Source organism: Doryrhamphus excisus, chromosome 3, assembly GCF_030265055.1.
Source record: "Doryrhamphus excisus isolate RoL2022-K1 chromosome 3, RoL_Dexc_1.0, whole genome shotgun sequence".
In the NCBI taxonomy this organism is placed as follows: Eukaryota; Metazoa; Chordata; class Actinopteri; order Syngnathiformes; family Syngnathidae; genus Doryrhamphus; species Doryrhamphus excisus.
In genome coordinates, this window is record NC_080468.1 from 26,470,667 (window position 1) to 26,490,708 (window position 20,042).

At 41.6% G+C, this 20,042-nt stretch overlaps 2 protein-coding genes across 3 annotated transcripts; both read right to left on the bottom strand.

The window, feature by feature from the left end:
- Window positions 1–275: 275 nt before the first annotated feature.
- nat8l (N-acetyltransferase 8-like) lies at window positions 276–14,067 on the bottom strand. 2 transcript variants are annotated; one of them, XM_058067304.1, is made up of 3 exons: window positions 13,565–14,067; window positions 12,704–12,902; window positions 276–5,691 (listed from the first exon to the last, which is right to left on the bottom strand). In XM_058067304.1, exons 1-3 carry the CDS (start codon window positions 13,724–13,726, stop codon window positions 5,324–5,326), a joined length of 729 nt encoding a protein of 242 aa, XP_057923287.1. In that variant the 5' UTR covers window positions 13,727–14,067; the 3' UTR covers window positions 276–5,323. The 2 variants fall into 2 exon arrangements, with proteins under 2 accessions (XP_057923287.1, XP_057923288.1); XM_058067305.1 differs by having other exon boundaries at window positions 12,704–12,868; window positions 13,565–14,040.
- A 969-nt stretch (window positions 14,068–15,036) lies between these two features.
- nicol1 (NELL2 interacting cell ontogeny regulator 1) lies at window positions 15,037–18,842 on the bottom strand. Its single transcript, XM_058067307.1, has 4 exons — window positions 18,724–18,842; window positions 18,450–18,575; window positions 18,219–18,307; window positions 15,037–16,297 (listed from the first exon to the last, which is right to left on the bottom strand). Exons 2-4 carry the CDS (start codon window positions 18,562–18,564, stop codon window positions 16,229–16,231), a joined length of 273 nt encoding a protein of 90 aa, XP_057923290.1. The 5' UTR covers window positions 18,565–18,575; window positions 18,724–18,842; the 3' UTR covers window positions 15,037–16,228.
- Window positions 18,843–20,042: the final 1,200 nt, after the last annotated feature.

Genomic DNA, 20,042 nt, shown 5'->3' on the forward strand with positions numbered 1-20,042 from the left:
AACACTCCAAGCGTGGTTGACATTCCTTGCTAATTAATGCTACTTCACCTCATTGACATTCTTTAACAGGATAGATGGATTGCATGTTACCATTAAGGACATTTTAATGACCTTTTTGTATCTGGAGCAGAGGCAGAGGAGTCCAGTTGGCAGGGGCAACAGTGAGCTTCCCCAGCTGCCATGGCAACCTGAGATGTGTGAGTACCACCCCACCCCACCCCACCCCACCACATTCATTTTGATTGTTAAAAAAATCACTTTGCCAGTACAACATATGAAAGCTTAATGCATGGTCATTTTTAATCGATACAATATATGTACATCCACGTTCATCATAATGCAGGGAATCCCATTTTTACATCTATACTGTTGCATTTAGTATTTAGAAAAAAGGTGGCCTCCTAATCCCATAATGTAATTCCCAATGTGGTGGTACAGCATTAAGGGAACCGATTGAATGCAGCCACTGAGGTTGAAGCAGATTGGCTTTAGTAGCAACACATTTACTCATAAACTCCCTCTGTCAAGTGCCATTAGATGTTAATTGACCTTTTCACCACTCCCATTCCAAACTGTCTTTTTTATTGAAGCTGTGCTTTGTATTTTGGTCTTCACATCCGCTTTTCTCACAAGCCCTATAAGTCAGTGGGCCTCAGGTGCTATTTACTCCCTGCCTACAGTGGCAATGGGCCTCTTTTTCTCCTCAAATTCCACCCTCTTCCACAAGTGCTCTACCTCCCCTCTCAGCTCTCATTACAAATTTCCCTCAGTTGCAATTTAAAAGCCTGGGCTTCGATCCCTCAGCTAGTCCCTCTGTCCATTCCCCAGTCACGGCCATCTATTTGACCTGTCCGCCTCCTAACAGTGTGGCTGCAGATCAGTTCCCCACTGTGCTGTGTGTGTGTGTGCTGTGTGTGTGTCTTTCCTGGCAACAAGACAGCAGTCATGACAGGACAGAGAGAGCCTCATGGCGTAGCAGCATCTCACTGGCTTGACTTTCACGGCTGGTGTGGGATGGAAGCAAGCAGTGCTGCTTTTTGACTGTTAACTTTTACATCTCCAAAGTTCAAGCAGACAAGGAAGGATGGGGACAGACCCCTGGGTCAAGATGATGGACAGCCCAGTCCCTGAAAGTGGCTGAAAGTCATTGTTATGGGATTGTTGTGAGGTAATGCAGATTAAAACACCCGCATTACTGGAGAATTAGTGCCCTACATATCTTTAAAATATAATTTTTGTCTCTTTCACATTTACAGCTTCTGTTATAAAGTGAGTAAAAACGAGCCCCCCGATGCTATTTACAAGAAAATTTACAACTTTACAGTTATTAACTTACAGATTCAAAACACGACTCTGAATCTTACTCGTAAGAAAAGTCAACAATGTTGAGAGTTGCAATTTTTTGGCTGCAGAGGGTTTGTTTTATCCCCAAATAGTGCGAACAAAGGAGAGGTTAAATAAAAGCCTTGTGAAATGACTTCCCACTTGCAGGGTGCAGCGACATCACCTTTTCCTTGTCTGCTTGGACAAACCATCATCAATAAATCCACCGTTTCCTATTGACATCTGTACAAATATGCAGAGGTACATCTGTGTATACTCCAACATAAAGGTAAAAAAAAGAAAAATACAAAAGTGAATACAATCAAAACACCCCTTCAGTCTCAAGCATGAGTGGTAATGTATAAGGGCTATAACATCATTGCAGCATTTCACATTTGTGATAAAATCTGTCAGTTTTGTAGCTTTGCCTACTTCTTTGTGTTTATTGCTTGACTGAATGGCACGTGGGCACAATCTTTTCCCCCAAAATTATAACAAAATACCACCGTTTTGAAGACACTATGGCCACACAAGGAATAAAAATGTCACATTTGGCATTGGATTTCCAACCCCTAAAAAAATAGCTATTGGTCAGTATGAATTAAACATGATGCAATAACTGTGTCTTGCGTGGATGCTGATGACAGAAACTTTATCCATATTCCTCACAGCAAACAAAAACAAAAAACCAATTCCAAAGGACCTGTACTGTAAGACAAGACACAGTTGTGCTACAAGTGCTGAAGGGTTCTTGGCACCTGTGGCCTCAGTCCAGGGTGAGTCCGTTTTTGTACTGGCCACAGTGAAGAGGCATTCTCACCAGAGGTAGAGAGAGAGAGAGGGGAGTCCATGTCATCCATGTTGCACCATATCCGGCCCCACCTCCCACCCCAACCGCTAATGTGCCACATTCCACCCCTGGCTCCTCACCCTCTTCAGAAGGTGGAACATTCCACGTCGCAGCCTTCTAGTGACTTAAATAACAGCAAATACTAACACATATTTACAATCATACATGATGTAAAACATCTAGCGTTGTATGTTGATCACTTCTGAACCACACTTTCCGCTTGGTAATTGGTAAACTGGTAAACTGGTACATGTTAAACACAGGAAGTGAACAACTATCAGTAGCTGCTGAAAAAAGAAGGGATAGGTTTAAATAAGCTCTGCTTCTTCCTACTCCTTTTTAGACATGTTGAATTGTGCAAGTGTAAACATGCGATGTACTGCTATGTAAATTGTTTTCCATCTTGGAAATAAACCAAACCATTACCAAGTAAATGCCAAAAAAAAAACACCTTTACATTCATGCCTTTTGGGTGACATCAATAGTGTAACAACACGCAGCATCTGTACATTTCACAATGACATACTGACCCTTTGATTTTTTTTTAATATAACTGATTGTGGCCATGGTTGAGGATTCCCTCATGTTAAACTTTAAAGAGTTTGTGCCATTTAGTGGGTTTTAGAGAAAGTAAATGAGGCCTCTCCATCAGGGGAGGGCTCTCGATGCAGCATACCTTCTCAAAGCAATAGGAAAACACTCTCGCACTCAAGCAAACCGCTTCACAAAAGTCAGATTGTATATCAGCAGAACCTTTTTTACATAGTACTATGAACTGGTTTTTGGGTGGGTGGAACTTTACCTAGCCTTCCCGTAGAATAGTAAATAGACACACAAAAATAATTGTTAATGCACAGTTCCAAAATTCCCCTTAAGCTACTTGAGGCCATCCAGTCCACATGTTATTTGAATCCCAGTGTTTTATTTCACTGCACAAGGCATTCTGAATGTGCTGTTCAGAATTAATTTACCCCCATTTTTAAATATAACCATGCAAGAACTGATATGATGACAGTAGTAGCGCAAATGGCTCACCGTATTCTTGACAATCCACCACTTCTTCTTTGAGACGTTCATACTGTGTGATGATGCTCAGTGTGAAATGAGATATAATGTACTGCATGGTATGATATTCTAATCTGGGAAGCCTCAGACACACTCCAAAATGGGATTCTTTGAGCTGACACTCTGAACCTCTGTCTCATGTTTTTTTGAGGCTCCTCGTGCATTTTGCTTTGTACAACATCACGGGGTTTTAAAGACAAGGGATGCATCTGCTGCTCACTCAGTCCGTATAGAGTATACACCATGTATTTTAGTATATGTTTAGGCATTTAGCTGGAGGTTCACCTTAGGGCTTTAGGTGCTGTGACCTGTGCAAGTCTAAACATGCGAGTGTCCATGCAAACCGCCCCACTTGGCCTATTTAGAAACATTCAGTTTGTGCTGTTTCTGCATGATAGTCACACAATGGCTACCAGCAACATAATGTCATTATCCTGTAGTAAACCTGCAACAACTACTCTCTAATCATTGGCGGTCTCTTGAAAGATTTACAAGCACTGGCTGTGTATACATCATTTGGCACCCTCAAACTGTTCACCCAGCATTTAAGAATCAAATAAATCGGAATTACAAGTCAGCGGATGCCATGTGCTCTGAGTTAATTCCCCATTCATGTAATTTTAAAAGACATTTTTCATGCAAATGTTTCACATTATCATTTCAAATCTAAAAAAAAGTAGCACAATATTTTTTCATTATATACATATATATTTATATATTGAATATATATAAATATATATTAATTGATTTTTTTCCTACCATTTTCCAGGGCAGGCGCTGCACACACTGGGTACAGAGGCATGCCACATTGCATTGCTTTTTGCATTCTGCAGTTGCTTGGCTGGCAGGCAGATGTCATCCAGGCAGCATTGCTTTTGGTGAGTGTGTCTTTTCTTCTGCACACACACGAACACACACACCCATACATGCCTGACCCGGAGGCAGGACATCTCACTGCCCAGATGACATCTGAGGGTTTTGAGGGGGAGTCTACCAAGGAACGTTCTAGGGGGAGCCAACAAGCTTTAATAATAAAAGCAGTGCAGCAAGGCGTTGTATCTCATGCAGAGATGGTGGGAAACGGGTGGGGCCACAGACAGGGGAGGTCAAAGGTTAGTGGTGTGGAGGGGGGTAGGGTCTCGGCCCAGGGTTGCAGACAGATTTGTAAATGGGAGGAAGGGAGAGGTCATTTTTATGATGTTTGTTAGCTTTTTATTATTTTCTGGAGAGATACACAATTTAGGTTGAGAATGAACACTGCTGGCTTTTTTGTGCTGAAGTCTTGTAGATATTGCTCGTTGTCATGTCTTTACTACCCCACATCAGTGTGGTTTAAGACGCGGCTGCTTTGTCATCTGGCAGATAATTGCATATTACAAATGTAGGTTAAGTAAAGTAAATAGTGTAGTTGGATAATACTTGGCTCATTACTTTAATGAATATTACATTGTATATTAGGGCAGCTCAAGAGACCAAAACCAGAATGGAGAGAGAGAGAGAGAGGAAAAATGCACACACATGGTGCTCATCTTTCTATCCGTCTCTCACACCATGCTGGTCACACGCTTTGCTGTGCTTCAATATGGCGTCTACAGCCAAATTACTTAAGATGTGTGGACAATGCACACACCAACCGCACTCAAGGAAGCCACATCTCCCCCCTTCCCTTTCATTGCCTGATGCGTATTACGGGGGACCAATCAGGGTAGAGTGTGGTGTGTGTAGGGCGGGGCGGGGTTCACTAGGGAATAGTGAAGAATGGGGATATTGATTATGGGATATCCACAACTAATGATGATTTTCCTCAGTAGGGATAGGAAGGGAAAGGGGGCAAGGATACCAAAACAGATTGATAATAATGAAAATGGAGGAAATAAAAAAATGTCAAACAATACTATAAAAACAACATAAGCATTATAGATGTTAGTGACTGTAAAATTGAAGTGTTAAGTGATTCTGTCTAATAAAATCAATAAAAGCTGTCAGAAGAGAGGAGGGGCTCTTGGGTGTGGGGGAGGGGGGGTCGACGCTCTCTCTCTCTCTCTCTCTCTGTCCCTCTCTTCCTCCATCTCTCTGTTTCACCTCTCACTCCTCACGGAGCTGCAGACGGTACCGGCTGTATCGGATCTGGAAGAAGAGCCTCTCCAGCATGGAGCGGCTCATGCCAGGAAGCCTGTAGTCCTCGCTCTGGCCCGTTCGGCAGAAGCCAAGGGACTCGTACAGCTTATGGGCAGCCATCTTGACGGCCGTGGTGCCCAGGACCACAGCGGCATAGTTGTTGCGCACCGCAAACTCCAGAACGCGTCGGCCCAGGGCCTTGGCGATGCCTTTGCCCCGGTAGCGAGAATCCACGGACATGCGTCGCAGCTCCACCATGTTGTCATCTTCGCGGCCTTGTGCCGCCACAATACCCACAACGTGTCCATCCAGCACGGCTACCCAAAAACAAGAGCCTATGATGGGATGGAACACATTGAGTTAGTTTAGTTTAGTGTTACAGATCACATATTGTAGGCATTTGTAGAGATTGTGTGTCAATTTACTACAATGGCACTTTGCATTTGTTTTGTCACAGCGAAGACGACTGTATTCCATCAAGCAGGCACTGGTGTAACAAACTGAGTGCTGACACACAGATTAAATCAAGTCAGATAAAAATGTCAGCAGACAACGCTCCTCCACCAGAGGAAAGAAAAGCAAAGACAAATAACATAACGCTGCTTTCCAAGTCAACCAAACATACAGCCTGTGTGCGTGCTGTGTTCAGCTGTGCATACCATAATCTGTCAAGGAAAATGACCCCTTCTAACCTCCCATGTTTTTATTATGTAACCTATCAAATGTATCCACGGCATATCCATCCAGTAGTTAAAAGGTATTATGCTCAGAGGCCATCTGTTTGTAACTGAACAAATCATATCATGAGTCCATGACTGACAGATGTTTGTTTAAAAAAAAAAGGAGCTTAATGAAGCTTGAATCCTTATTTAGAGTAATTTCCCTCTTGTGTTGTGTTGTTGATCTTAAGGGTTCTCAATTTATCCAAAAGTGTCTTTTTAGTGATGTACTAACAGCATTAGTATTTGGCACAAAGGACATTTTCCATCAAGTCCTGTGTATTTACAAACTGTCCCTTGAGCCTAGAGCATGTTTATGAGCACCAAAGGTGCAACCAGTGATCATGGGTGTTAAATCCTAGACCATTGCTCTGCACGATTACATGCATCCCCAACTCATGATTAGGCAATCAGTTGACAGCCCATCCTCTCTCTTCACCAGTGTGTCCAAAACATACAGATGCAGGTCTTCTGATACCATTACAAAGTCAACCATAGACTACATCGGCTTCTGTGTTCTGAAGCTAGTCGCTAGCCGGCTAGTAACTGTGATGTGGCAAGGTATCACTATGCCAGTAAAGTACTTCTTCAATGTAACAATGTTAAGATTAAGATTAAAATATGCCTTTATTCGTCCCTCAGTGGGGAAATTTGTATTGCACAGCAGCAAGAGTACAGAGTCAGTTAAGCAGTACAAAATACACAATATAGAAAAGTAAACAATATAAACAACCCAAGTATTAACAAAATCAACAGTTTTTCCCAGAGTTATATACAATACAGTATGTAGATAATATGAAACGAGATGAGATATATGACCAGTCTATACACTGAGATCTTGTTAGAGAGTTAATATGAGGCATTATGGAAATACTTCACATAGAACTTAGTATATTGCATATAACGCCCTTAATATTGCACATGGAGGTTGATCAGATATGTTGATCACAATAATACTAATGTCACTGGAGTTTGGTTAATATGCCGGCCACATTATGTAAATAAGCAATTGGTAGCGTTCTTTGTCAAAAAAAAGGGGTGTCCCATTACATACGCTCTTAGCCATCTTTTTTTTTTTATCGGTTTTTATATCTTTAGAAGGCACAGGAGAGAAATCTACAAAATTCCCCCAAAAAGTGCAGTTTTCCTTCAAAGGGCTGGATATGGTCCACAGGCCATAATTTGCCCACCCCTCCACTAAGGGAGCTGCTGGGAGCCTGTGTGTGTGTGTAATATAGCGTTACATTAATCCCTTAGTGAGTCTTATGGTCTTATCAAACTGTTATCTTCCCCATGTTGCAGCTTTCACTAACACAAAGGAATCACGCTGCAATGTGTGTTTTGTGGGAATAGGAGAGGATGAAGCGGGTTATAATGCCCTCCTGACCATCTGTCTGACTGGAGCCGGTGCCAGGAATGAGGACAGCGCATTAACAGCATGCACGGCAATCAGGTACACGCCTTTTCAGCCACACTAGTGACATCCACATATCCTTCAGCAATTAAACTGAAGGGCATCAAAGCTTCCTGACATTTCAACTTCAAGAAATCTGTTGCACAGAAGCGGGGCTGTTTTACTCGCTGCTTTTTATTACATGCTTTACACATCCAACAACTGCAGTGCAATTGAATCTTCTTTGATTTTTGCATTTCTTGTGATGATTATATTTTTTAAATTTAATTTATTATGTATTTACATATTTAGATCTTGAAAAGATCTATTATAGCTGCCAGGGCCTACATCCTGAGTGAGCGAGGCACATAGAAGAAGTGAGGAGAGGGGAGGGGATGCAATGAATACCGATGACTAAATGAAGAGTGAGGGACTCACTGTATCCATCTATCTGTTGATGGCAGCTCTCCTGCTTTGCAACACATCCACTTTACCACTGTGTAACACTAAAAAGAGTGACACGGTGACTACTTTTCTCCATCAGACATCCATGTACGGCCTCCTCCTTCTCAGAGTATGGATTCGTTTGCTCACCAGTGTTGGGAGTAACAGCATTAAACAATGGCTGTTACTCTTTTAATCTCTTTAGCTGCTATTTTAAACATTACAACACTGTTACCGGCATGAAATGTGGTGTGTTATTTGACACTGATATGGAACAGCTGCTTACCTGCCGCCTGCTCGCTCTTACAGATGTGAACCGTTTTCAATCAGTTCTCATCTTTTACTTTAAAGAGATGTTCAAAAGACTCGACTCTGAGCTGTTCCATATCAGTAGCCAGATACATTAGAGCAGGGGTCAGCAACCCGCGGCTCCAGAGCCGCATGTGGCTCTCCAGCCTCTTTGTTGCGGCTCCCTTTGCAATGCTTTAATATTTTTTAGCACCCGTGTGGTGAAAATGCACGTCTTTGTTATGAGTTTACAAAAATCCAACTTTGTGTGAGACCATGAATGCATCCTGACTGAGTTCTGACTGGTGACTGAATGAGCAGACAGGATGCTATCCAGTTCTCTCTGACAGGTTAACATGAAGGGAAATGAGTAATACTTTGAGTTATTTGAGTTATTAATTATTATTAATGAGTTATTTGACGATTCTAATAAATAAATTAGCGCTCATTTAAAAACAAAAGTTTATCTCCAGTACTAGCAAGAGTACTCCAACTCGTCTTTTTTTTCCCCTCCAATGTTGTTTTAAACATACAACGTTTTGCGGCTCCAGGCTATTTTTCTTTAGTGGGCAAGTGGGTGAAATGGCTCTTTTCATAGTAAAGGTTGCCGACCCCTGCATTAGAACCAATTTGGAGAGTTAAGATATGGGTCATCATTGTTCACATAAATGAGCCATTCAAAAGACTTGACTTGTTTGCAAACCTCACACCTGTAAGCCGTGGAGCGGGAGTTAAAGCATCATGCTAAGCATGTCAGCACAAACACTTCTTGATGTGTGAGCCGTACGGTATATCCCACGTCTGTTATGACAAAATAATCTCATCAAACATCTCTCAATGACACCACGCTGCTAAATCAACATTATTTAATATACTGTATTTGAAGGCTTGTTTCTTTTTAAAATAACACAAACAGTCCGGTAAAGTAACAGGAACTAAATACTTTTTTAAAGTAATATGCCCAACACTGTTGCCCATACATCAGCTGTTGCCTCCTCTATTGTGGATTGACAAAAGTTAACAAATCAGAGTGAACTGTTCTCCCGATTAATGAAACTCTGCATCATGTGCTCGCCCATTAACTTGCATTATCTTTACAGCCTCCCCCGCCCATCAACACACCTAAGGTTTGTTTGTATGGAAAGCGCATGCCCCACATTTTGCACACACACTACACTTTACTGTGTGCACATACCACTGTTCACGAGCGAAACCGATCCTGCCTCTCAGCCAGGGTCGAAGGTCATTACTCGGGCGGGGGCGATTTGGGGAGCGACTCTGCAGTATTACATCAAGAAAGTACTTGCGATTGACTGTTAGGGTCAGATGTTTACATATACTCATCATGAGCTTGAAGGTCATATCAGTTCTTGGTCCCTTCATTTTGAAATCATACTTGGCGAAATTCACTTATCGCAGTCAGGAACCAAGTAAGCTTTTTAGACCCCAAAACACTGGCTTTTCCTCTATGGAAGTACGGCAGTGACAAGCACCTTCCAGGTCACGCACACCCAAACCCCTTCAGAATGAAGCAAGTACTGCAACTACCTCCTGTATGACATTTCTGCTTATTTTACTGTCCGATTAGCAAATACACTGTTGTGCAAATTCAGCAATTTGTACTTAGTAAAATTGACAAGTATTAATATGTATTCATATTGATTTCTTAATATTAATATTTATCATAAGGTTTTTCAAATTTTCTTCTCATGATGGCTCCGTCTCTGCACATAACGCTTATAATAAGTGGCGCTGAAAGTTCCAGAGTGTCTTTTAACTTCACAAGGCCAAGCCCTGAGTGATCATGACTGACAGCAGCTGATAGCTTGTTTTTGCCATCATGAAAAATATGTCTGACAACACATTGTTGGACCAATACTCAATACTCAATAATTTCATATGACATTCTTGCCATTTATGGATGCATGGGCCATTCCGTGTCAACCTCACCCACTTCGATTTTGCTCTTATTCACATAAAATAGTCTCTATACCATACAAACCAAGAATCAAAAATCTGTTTTTCAAAACTCTAATTATTAAGGGAGTAATTAAGGATTGAAGATTTCCCGTTGCCTTAGCACCCTGACAGCCACGCCCATTTAGCTTTAAATATAATCAGTATTTTTGGTAAATTCAAATCTGCAGTCAGATTTTTCTCTATATTCTTAATACTTACTAAATCATTTTGGAGGGTTCATTTTTGAGCCCCTAAATCAGACTTGCATACTACATATGTTCTCTGGTACCTGTAATATGTCATATAAAAAAAATTAGGTGTACTCCCTTTTATTGTACCCTGACACCATCACTGACTGATTTGGATAAAGGCATAACCCTATGATGACACTGATAATTCCCTTGAAACACCAGGTGGACCTGGAAGTGGCTCTCAGTCATGTAGGTCTTCCCCACTGGGTTAGATAATGACACTGTGATATATGCCTCTACTGTATATGCTGGCCTCTGGATTCAAATGTCTGTTTACTAACATGTTTTTGCCCCTTTTCTCATGAGTTCTGACCATAATGGTGCCACCATGTACAAAAAGATTTTTTTTAAGCAAAGTTAAAAAAAATCGTGTCAATGTTCTGGGGGGGGTGGTAGGCAAATGTCCCTCCCATTGGTTGAAATGACATTAAATGACCCATAAGTCAACTTCTGATCAAATCTATAGTTTGTGATGAACAGACCTAATAGTGTTACATTAAGTGCAGTGGTTTGGTATTGATCTAAGCAAGCAGCACTTCTTATAAATGCATTATTAATAACTGGTTCCACTTTCTTTATATGATTAAAAGCCGAGTTTAAAAACCTGTTAACTTTGCTGTTGGATAAGTGAAGCAATATTATATGTGGATTTTACAGCTTTGGAGTCATGGAGATGCTACACAGGTTTGTCAAAAGGAAAACAGCATTCTCTGTTGTTGCCATGGTGATCCCGAATCCCCTCTAGTAATATTGGTGGACTATCATGGACACCTTTTTGTTATATTAGCATAATTTTCCACATTTTCTTTGCCTCAAAGAGAAGCAATACAGGTACTGGACATTAGCTCAGCAAACTCTCATTATGTATTTGAACCTTTCCCCAGATTTTCCAACCGTTTATTTGGCTGAGAGCTAAATGAAGCACAGCAGGTCGGAAAAGAAGCTGCTCAGTAACTAATCTTGTCACACACGGGTCTTTGAATGACTCCTCATTAAACAAAGTGAGCATGTATCACTAGCAGCCATTAAAGCTTCCTTCTATTACATCCGCCTTCTCTGCACTAAGAAGCTCATCGAGCAATGAGGAGGATTTGAGACGTCTGCTCTTATTATTCCTAGCCTTCATTGGCATCTATTGATTGGCTGATTGATCTGTGATTGCTCTCATTATGGGGGAGGAAGACGGTGCAATTGGAGCCAGCTGATGTTGGATTTCGTTTGGCCCAGAAAACATATCCAATATTGTAATGTAATGCCCGGAAAAATTGCTATTACAAAGAGTCCAAAGCAGACTTTTAAGACAACACAGTAATAAAAGACCCCCCAGCTCTGATGCACAGACCCTAAACACCCCCATGTCATGCAGTCTCATGATTCCGGCATAATGTGAAGCATAGCAACACAACAGCCCCTCGTGTCATACAAGCATTGTGTGAACAGTTTGAACATATCTGTCACCATCACATTTAGTACACACCTTTAGGCCAAGTGACAAGCACATGTTTCAATTTAACACACTGTCATTGTGAGAGTTTGAATGTTGTGATGCCCTAAAATGTAACCTCGACCCTCCCTTCCCTGACCACCAAGTTTCACAGTCGAGCGGTTATCCCCTAATACCGCTCGCTTCCGGCAAACAAACTGCAGTAAATTCCCTTTAACCACAAGTACTCCTTAGTGGAACATTCAATTATATGTACTAACTAAATCAATAACATTGGTGGCGTGTTCAGGTGCTTGCCCGCCCCCCTCAGGCCCCACCCCTCTAATTCAGTTGACATTGTCCGAGAGCGCTGGTGCCTGAACACCCCCTACACCACCCTGCCGCCCACTAAACCATGATGGTCGTGCAGCAATAATGGGAGTGCTCGTTTGCGATTGTGCGCGTTGTGGATTACTCTGCCTGTGGCCACAGGAAGGCACAAAGACTGGCTTAACTATAGCACCTGCTTTAGTTGGGATAAATAATGGTTTTTGTACACAATCTCAAGAATTTACTAGAGGAAGTGTAGCAAAGCAGTTTCCTCCTGCTTAGAGGATGAGTGGTGATGCAGACCCTCCTCCCACCAGGCCTTCAAGTGGGGGGAAGGGGAAGAAACGCTGGGAGGAGTGGGGGCATATTTGAGCATTCACTTCCGCTTTTCAACTTGCACGTGTGTTAGAGTTTTTTTCCCCCCTTGTGCCTTCATCCTAAAGCCTTTCTAGACACACGAGTGGGAGAGAATCCATCGCCCGCTGACCCACTAAACTACAGTATATCTCATGATGCATGCAAGACAGTGTCTTTTCTTACCTGTGGGTTTCATGTAATAGGCCTCAATGTCAGCCATGTCCGTGTGCAAGGCGTGATCCAGATAGCTGTGGATGACTTTCCTGCTGTAATAGTAGCGAGCGCCCATGAGAATCAGCGGCACGCAGCAGGTCAGTGTGAAGGATTTGGTCATGGAAAAGCACATTACTAGAGAGAAATGGGAGTGACAAACAAAGGAAACCTGTCAGAAGAGAGAATCATGTGTTTGATTTTTGCCAGTAAATACACAGGACAGCAATAGTCATTGTTATTTTTGATAGACACAAGGAAGGGGTGTCCAAAGTGCAGTCTGGGGGGCATTTTTCATTACAGAACTTTTATTAGCCTTTTTTTTTTACAAAATGTAAATATAAATATTAAAGTGTCCCCCTCTAATCTTTTCATTTTTCATTGTTTTTCATTATGTGGCCCTTAGTGGAAAAAGTTTGGACACCCCTGACATAAGGTTTCTGTAGCTTCTGTTGGGAGTAGTTACACAAATGTGACGCTAGGGGCGCAAAGGCATACGCAAGAATGGGTCACGCTGCATTTTCTGCAAATTCAGTTTATGTACTTTAAGTAAATATTGCCAATGTGCAGATTAAAGATGGGATGGATTTACTGACAAAAAAAAGCCAAACCAGATGACTGCACGCTTTGTCCACATTCATTCATTCATTCATCGCCCCGTGTTTGCGCATGCGTCTGCCCATGCCTTTTGTTGCATGCCGGTGTTTGAACACACCATCAAAATCCTTTAAGATATAGTGTGAACACCCTGTGCGGCCATCTCTGCATTGATAGTTGAATGGGTAGTTTGAATCCTGCGCACGTAAAAATGCGTCAAAAAAGTCGCCGACTTACCTGTGAGAAGAGCGTACAAAAACTGGGTTCGGCTTTGCTGCCTGAGCCCCCTAAATGCCGTGTTCGGTATCCTCTCCATGATGCCCTCGTAAAAGATGCGCCGCACCTCCTCTTGGTCGCTGCGCTCGAACTCGCGAATGAAGACCGCGTCTCGCCTCGCATCCTTAGCCTCGCCCGGGCCGGACGGAGAGGCGCTCCACATCATGGGTGGCTCCTTTTTACTCCCAGGTATAGCATCGTGTTCGTCCGCTACTATTTTAGTCTCGCAAACCATTTTGGGAGACGAACAATGCATGCAAAACAACCAGCCGGGTACGCTTTGTACACTGTGAATGTGAGGATGGCGTTCCTGCTTAAAATAAAGATGGATGGGGAGAAGACTGAGGAGGAGGAGGAAGGAATGGGGAGGGGGCTCTGCTGCAACCCTGAGCGACTCTGGCGACCAAGGCAGGCCGGCTCGCCACCAGCTATATTTATAGTCTGGGCAGGGCGTGTGGATGGAGGTCCTGGGGACGGGAGGGGGGGGATTCTGTGATTGGTAGTGCCGGGGAGATGCTGATGGACTGAAGAGAAGGAGGAGGAAAAAAGAGGAGAGACACGCTTTTTATTGTACCAGCGGATTTGGGTCGATATGAAGGAGGGGAGGGGCCTTAGCTGCTCCATGCTGATGCGTCAAACATGGAGGATGCTACTTTTTAGACATGCCCCTCGACGTCTCAATTCCGACACTAATGAGCTTTGTTGGCCCCTCAGGTGCTTCCTGCACTGCAGTGCACTGCAGCAGGTATTCTATCTCAGACTTTGCACGCTCGCTTTGTGACAGAGATGGATCTGAGCCTTGGTCCTTCTGCACCTAAACCGACTTGAACGCATCAATGTTTGCTGTGCCTCAACCTCTGACTTGCGTTGTTCATAAATGCACATCATTGGATCACTGAAGCCACTCTGTATATTTCCCTTCTTCTTACCTGGGTGGCTTTTTGACAGAGCAGGAAATACCAATACATTTCCAATTTGGACAATCGTACTTCCAAAGAATGCAGATCTGCAGTCTATCACCACTGCTGCCCTCTAGTGGACTCTTTGTAAAATGAGCAAAGGGTTCACTCTTTAATTGTAACTTTTCACTTTCTTTTTATTGAATAGCACACAAAGAGAAGCATAAACCACAAAAAAAGTACCTTGACTGTACAACTAAGAATGATGTGACATTATAGAAGCATTTTATGCTACATGAGACATAAAGCTAGCATTGTTCTAATAATCTTGAATGTGGCCTGTCTGTTGACACCCTGAACCCCCCCTTCAAAGAGGTCGCACTGCGTGACACTGCTACTCCGGGTGTGACCCCTGACCCTTGCCCCCCCTTATTTCTTTAAAGTTACCGTTCATAGTAATAAAAGTGACACACTTATGTCAGTATTGGTCAGAAAATCAAAAATATATACATTCAATAACACATTAAGTCAACATCAAATAAGAAATAGCTTTAATTAATTTCACGTTACGGTACTGGTTTTAATGTATGGCGCCCTCCTGTGAACACAGTGTAGAATTACATGACTTAAAATGCATTTCCTGTGAAGCAGAACTGATTTGTTTAATATTTTTGAGTAGCTCCATGAAAACTAGAGACATATACAATGGGGAAAAACACAATAATTCAAATAATCTCTGTTTTTTTTTAGACATTGGGTTTATATATTTGGCCGTGGCCCCGTTTTTGTAATAGCTTAGGGCTAATGGTGCCCATTTAACACCTCTGTACTTTAACTTCATTCGTTTTTTGTGGAGTAGCAGCAAGTCCAGCAAAGTGCCAGCCCCCAGACTGATATTATTGGTGTGTCACTAAAGGTCAAGGCGTGTTTTGGCTTTTAGTCTTGATGCATCTTATTTGCAGCATTTCACCTCAGCTTGCAGTCGTAAAGTAGGGAGGGAAGGGAGAATGCTGCATTGCTGCGACACAGCTGCCCGCTTGACTTGGGGCGCCCTCTTGTGGTGGAAATAGGAAGTCGCTGTAAAATGTCGATTTTTTTCACATTTTGATATCAAGTTCATGGCATATTTTATTTGTCTTTGCTCCCGCCCACCCCCAAGTTCACAACTTTTTTCTGCAACCCAAAAATTTTGACGTTATTCGACTTGAGCTACAACACAATCACATGTTTTTTTTTCTCTCGCAGACGTGACAATGCAAAGACTTGTGTGACATTACAACATCGTGTACAAGCAACGGCAACACGATTATGACTATCTCTCAATATTGCGGTAATCTGAACGGGATTGTGGTCATTTCTTACATACAAAATCTATACATACAATCTATGGTAACAAAAGGTGCTGTAAATTCATGCTACAGTGCTGTGCTAAGTGAAGCCCGACAAATATGTATGAGACATGTCTCTGGACATTATACTTTTTCTTTTTCCAAACCAAAACAAGATCAACAAATCAACATAATGTGGTTTGGAAAAGATGATGAACAGATAAACAAAGAGAATTCCCCAAAAGAATCAACTTTGTAAGACATCTGTGGTTTGTTTAGAATGATTAAAAAAAGTGCTTCATCACAACATTCAATCACAGAAATGAGAAAAAATAAAGTGTCCGTTGTGTGTTGAAATAAAAATTGCTGTACATGAGTAGTTTTGGAACAGTGTGGCTTCAGCGCAGTGAGCTGGGCATGCAGTCACACAAAGCCCGCCTCTCAGCCCTCAGCACCAGTGTTTCTGTCTGCAATACAAATACCACACAGTCATTACAATTGGAAGATGCTCAAAATCCTACACACAGAGCCACCAGGGGGCGTACTATCCAATAATAAGATCCTGGGGAGTGTCCTTTTGTCCATTCTGACTGTTTTCGATTAATACAGGTGGAATGGGTTACAGGATAAAACATTTTATAGTGTGTTCCTTTAATTGTAACAGCAAAAAAGGTCCTACTGAAAATGCCATTTTTGACATTTTCACATTTATTAAAGGTGCTGTTCCTCTTCAACTTCAAATTACACTTCTTTTAAACCAAAACACACATGAGAAGGCACAGTGGTTCAAAAGAACAAATATATATATATATATATTCAAAATATATAATCACTGTTATCATTAAATTTCACTAATATCACTATTAAATTCTGGTGCATAAGCCACACCCACTAAATTCAGAAGAAAAAACAGATTTGCTCTTTTATACTGTATTTGCCATCTGTGTCCACATCGCAAAATTCTATGTGGACCAGGCAGCTCGTTATTTGACAGGAGCTATGAAAAAAAACTCACGATGAGCTTGCCAACCCACTGGAAAAAACAGAAATTAATATAACAGTCTGACTCATGGTGAAATCTTACAAACAACATTAAAATCATCACGCAGCAACTGACCAGTCAAAGGGCACCTAGGAAATATACATTACAATATGAGTTTAAAATGACAAACAGCAGCTATTTTAACATCTACCCATAATGTATTACTCCCAGAAAAGCACTTCATTGGTGCTGCCTCTGTTCATCAGAGGGAGCCAGAACCCATAGGGAGGCTGACGTCATTTCAGCGCTAAAATGAATGCGTTGCTCAGGCGCAATGGATTATGGGAAAACATCTATTAAGTTACTGTGTGGCGTATATAGTGTTGTTCGTGACGTGTTCTTAGTAAGATGACACCATGAATCTGACTGCCGTTATACTGTTACAAATATAAACCTCCTGTAATTTTCAGTGGGTTGATGCCAAAGAAAGAGATACCCTTTCCTAACTGACTGACTTGTGAGTGGCACAGTATTTGAACAAGTCGTAGTACTTCTGAAGTAAAGCCGATGGATGACACAAGATTAGAATTAAGCCCTAATTTAGCCACACTGCTGTATAAACTGCTGGGTTCAAAGTTGAAGAAAAAAGTAATGGCTTATAGACCCCCCCACCCCGCCATGTAGTACCTAACCAAGGCAGACAGCAAATTTAACATAACTAATACAAGCCTTTATGTTAAGATTTCAATGATGTGTATGTTTAAAAAAAGTTAATGTGTTTCTGGTTTAGATTTATTTTATTTTCTAAAACCAAGGTTACTGAACTTACTTGCCATAAGAGTTTTAAGATCACAAAAATAAGTAATAATTACCACATATATATCTAACAGAAGGACTTTTAAAAGAGTAATTCATATAAAGTGGGGGGAAATATTTTACAGATTTTAGGAATCTAACATTTTGTGAGTAAAAAAAAATAACTGCATGAACATCAATGCTGATGCCTAATACTAATCATAATAATAAGCACATACTCATTGAAATGTGTCACAATCATCCCGCGCTACATCGCGGTTGATAATTGATTGAGGATCTGTAGCCTCTTCGTCAAAAAACATACATCTTTAAAATAGGAAGAAATACCGCAATAAGGCATTAAGCCCGACTTGTGAATGTAGTAACCTACATTGGTCACTAGGTGTCAGTACTTGTTCGGTGAGACCACCGCTGAAGCACCAGACTTGAACAACAGGGTTAATAATCATAATAATAACAACACTGGTTACTGTTTCGGCCATATCCCACAACAATGGCCTTACTTACAGGCAACACTTACAGGTGAAACCTGTAACATTTGACATAACATAGCGAGAGATAGTGTAAATATTCTAGACGGTGAAACATACCCTGGCGTCAAGGTTGAACGCAGTCTTCTTTAGGTCCTGCAGGGCCCTCTGCATAAACTCAAATGCATGGCAGTCAACACACGGGCGACCTGGAATAAGAGTGTTTTACTGGCGTTGTGCAATATTCATGAAGCAAAGTCGCTCCCTTTTTTATTTGCAACTGATTAAAAATGGTTAATCAATCCCCCCTCCCTAAGAAAGGAAACCAACAAAATGATTCAAATCACATACTTTCTGCAGGGATGACCGTCCCCGTTTCCTGGTCAGCCTCTGCACCACCCAGACACAGAAGAAGCTGTGTCGCCAGGAGGAGCGTCGCTGCCTGCATCAGTCCTCTGGATGCCATGATTGCAATACCTGTAGTTCCGTCATGTTATCATTAAAAAAGGTGCTCACATTGCACTCGAACCTCAAGTCAGTTAAAATGACAACTACATTCGGCTGTTATTTGTATTATAGACCCATGAATGTAGCCTGCTAAAACGGATGAAGTGTGTTCACCTACCCCGAATCTGTCGACGATGTAAGCCTCAGAATAGCAGGTCAGCTCGGAAAGCCAGAGGAGAAATGTTTTACTGGAGCTGAGGCCAATAAACGCGCATGCGCATCGCTCGCCATGTTCTTCGAGGGCAAAAACATTTCAAAATAAAATTATTCAAAATATTTTTTTAGATTTGCTTTCAGTCCTCTTATTTGTATCTCTTATATGCGGTAGGACGTAGACGATGTCCAAAACATGAGGGTTTGAAACGAACTTCCTCCATTCCAGTGTTGTGTCCTTGGGTAAGACACTTTAGCCGTAGATATTATAAGTAAGCCGCCGCATCTCCCGCTGAGCCGTACGTCATGTCGCCGCCATATTGGATGGGTCAAGGCTGCGCTGTAAATGAATACAAGTGAATGGACTTACTTTCATAAAGGGACTTTCTCCAAAGACTTTCTACTAATTTAAGTTAATTCATCTCGTTTATACATTCACAAACGAAAATACTAATATACTTGGGGAAACAGTTAGGCACAACAATTTTTGGTGCCTAGCTGTTTCCCAAGTATATTAGTGCAAGTGTGAATGTATAAACAAGAGGCTTTATCTTAAATTCCTTTGTAGAAAGGCGCTTAATAAAAGTTAGCACATTGACTTGTATTCATTTACAGTGCAGCCCTGACCTATTCAATATAACGGCGACGTTTGACTTGATGCTACCCACCTTCCCTCCAACGCAGTCACTGGTGTATAAATGTGAATGAATTGGAGTGTCCTTTGGCACAAGTTGTCAGCCACGTTTCCGATTTCAACTGTATAGCCGTGGCTACAGGTGTAGTTTACAGCCGACAGTGGTTATTCTGTAAATGTTGAAAAACCCGCGTATATATGTATTTAACAACAATGTATTAAGTACTCATCACAACACAATATCAGTGAATGTTGTTATTGTGTTTTTGTTGTGAATAATTGTCGTTCTTCACGTTGCTGTTCATCCAGGGCTGTGTTTTGGTGAGTCTGGTTGCTGGAAGTGTTCTCGTCGTGACCTCCCAGCCAAGATGGCGGCAATTCAGAAAACGCGCTGGGGTGCGTTTGATAATCACAACTTCATTTCACTCATATATATATTTATAGTTGTTTATTGACGCAGCAGTCAAAAAGTTTTGTAAGTGAATACAGTATTTTTTTATTGCTTTTTAAACCCTCTCTATGTCGTGAGCACTTCAAACACAAGTGAAAAAAACATTTTTTCATTTCAGACTGTTTGCCTTTGTGTTAACATTTTGTCATCTGATTTGAATTTTGTGTTCCAATTGTGAACAAGTTGTGTAGAATGTACT

Coding starts and splice junctions, on each gene's coding strand:
- nicol1 (XM_058067307.1), bottom strand. CDS start 18,564: ATGGCATCCAGAGGACTGATGCAGGCAGCGACGCTCCTCCTGGCGACA. Junction 18,308..18,449: donor GACGGTCATCCCTGCAGAAA/GTATGTGATTTG, acceptor CTCTTATTCCAG/GTCGCCCGTGTGTTGACTGC. Junction 16,298..18,218: donor CGTTCAACCTTGACGCCAGG/GTATGTTTCACC, acceptor TTTGTATTGCAG/ACAGAAACACTGGTGCTGAG.
- nat8l (XM_058067305.1), bottom strand. CDS start 13,859: ATGCATTGTTCGTCTCCCAAAATGGTTTGCGAGACTAAAATAGTAGCG. Junction 12,869..13,564: donor TTTGTACGCTCTTCTCACAG/GTAAGTCGGCGA, acceptor ATTTCTCTCTAG/TAATGTGCTTTTCCATGACC. Junction 5,692..12,703: donor CTATTACATGAAACCCACAG/GTAAGAAAAGAC, acceptor ATCCCATCATAG/GCTCTTGTTTTTGGGTAGCC.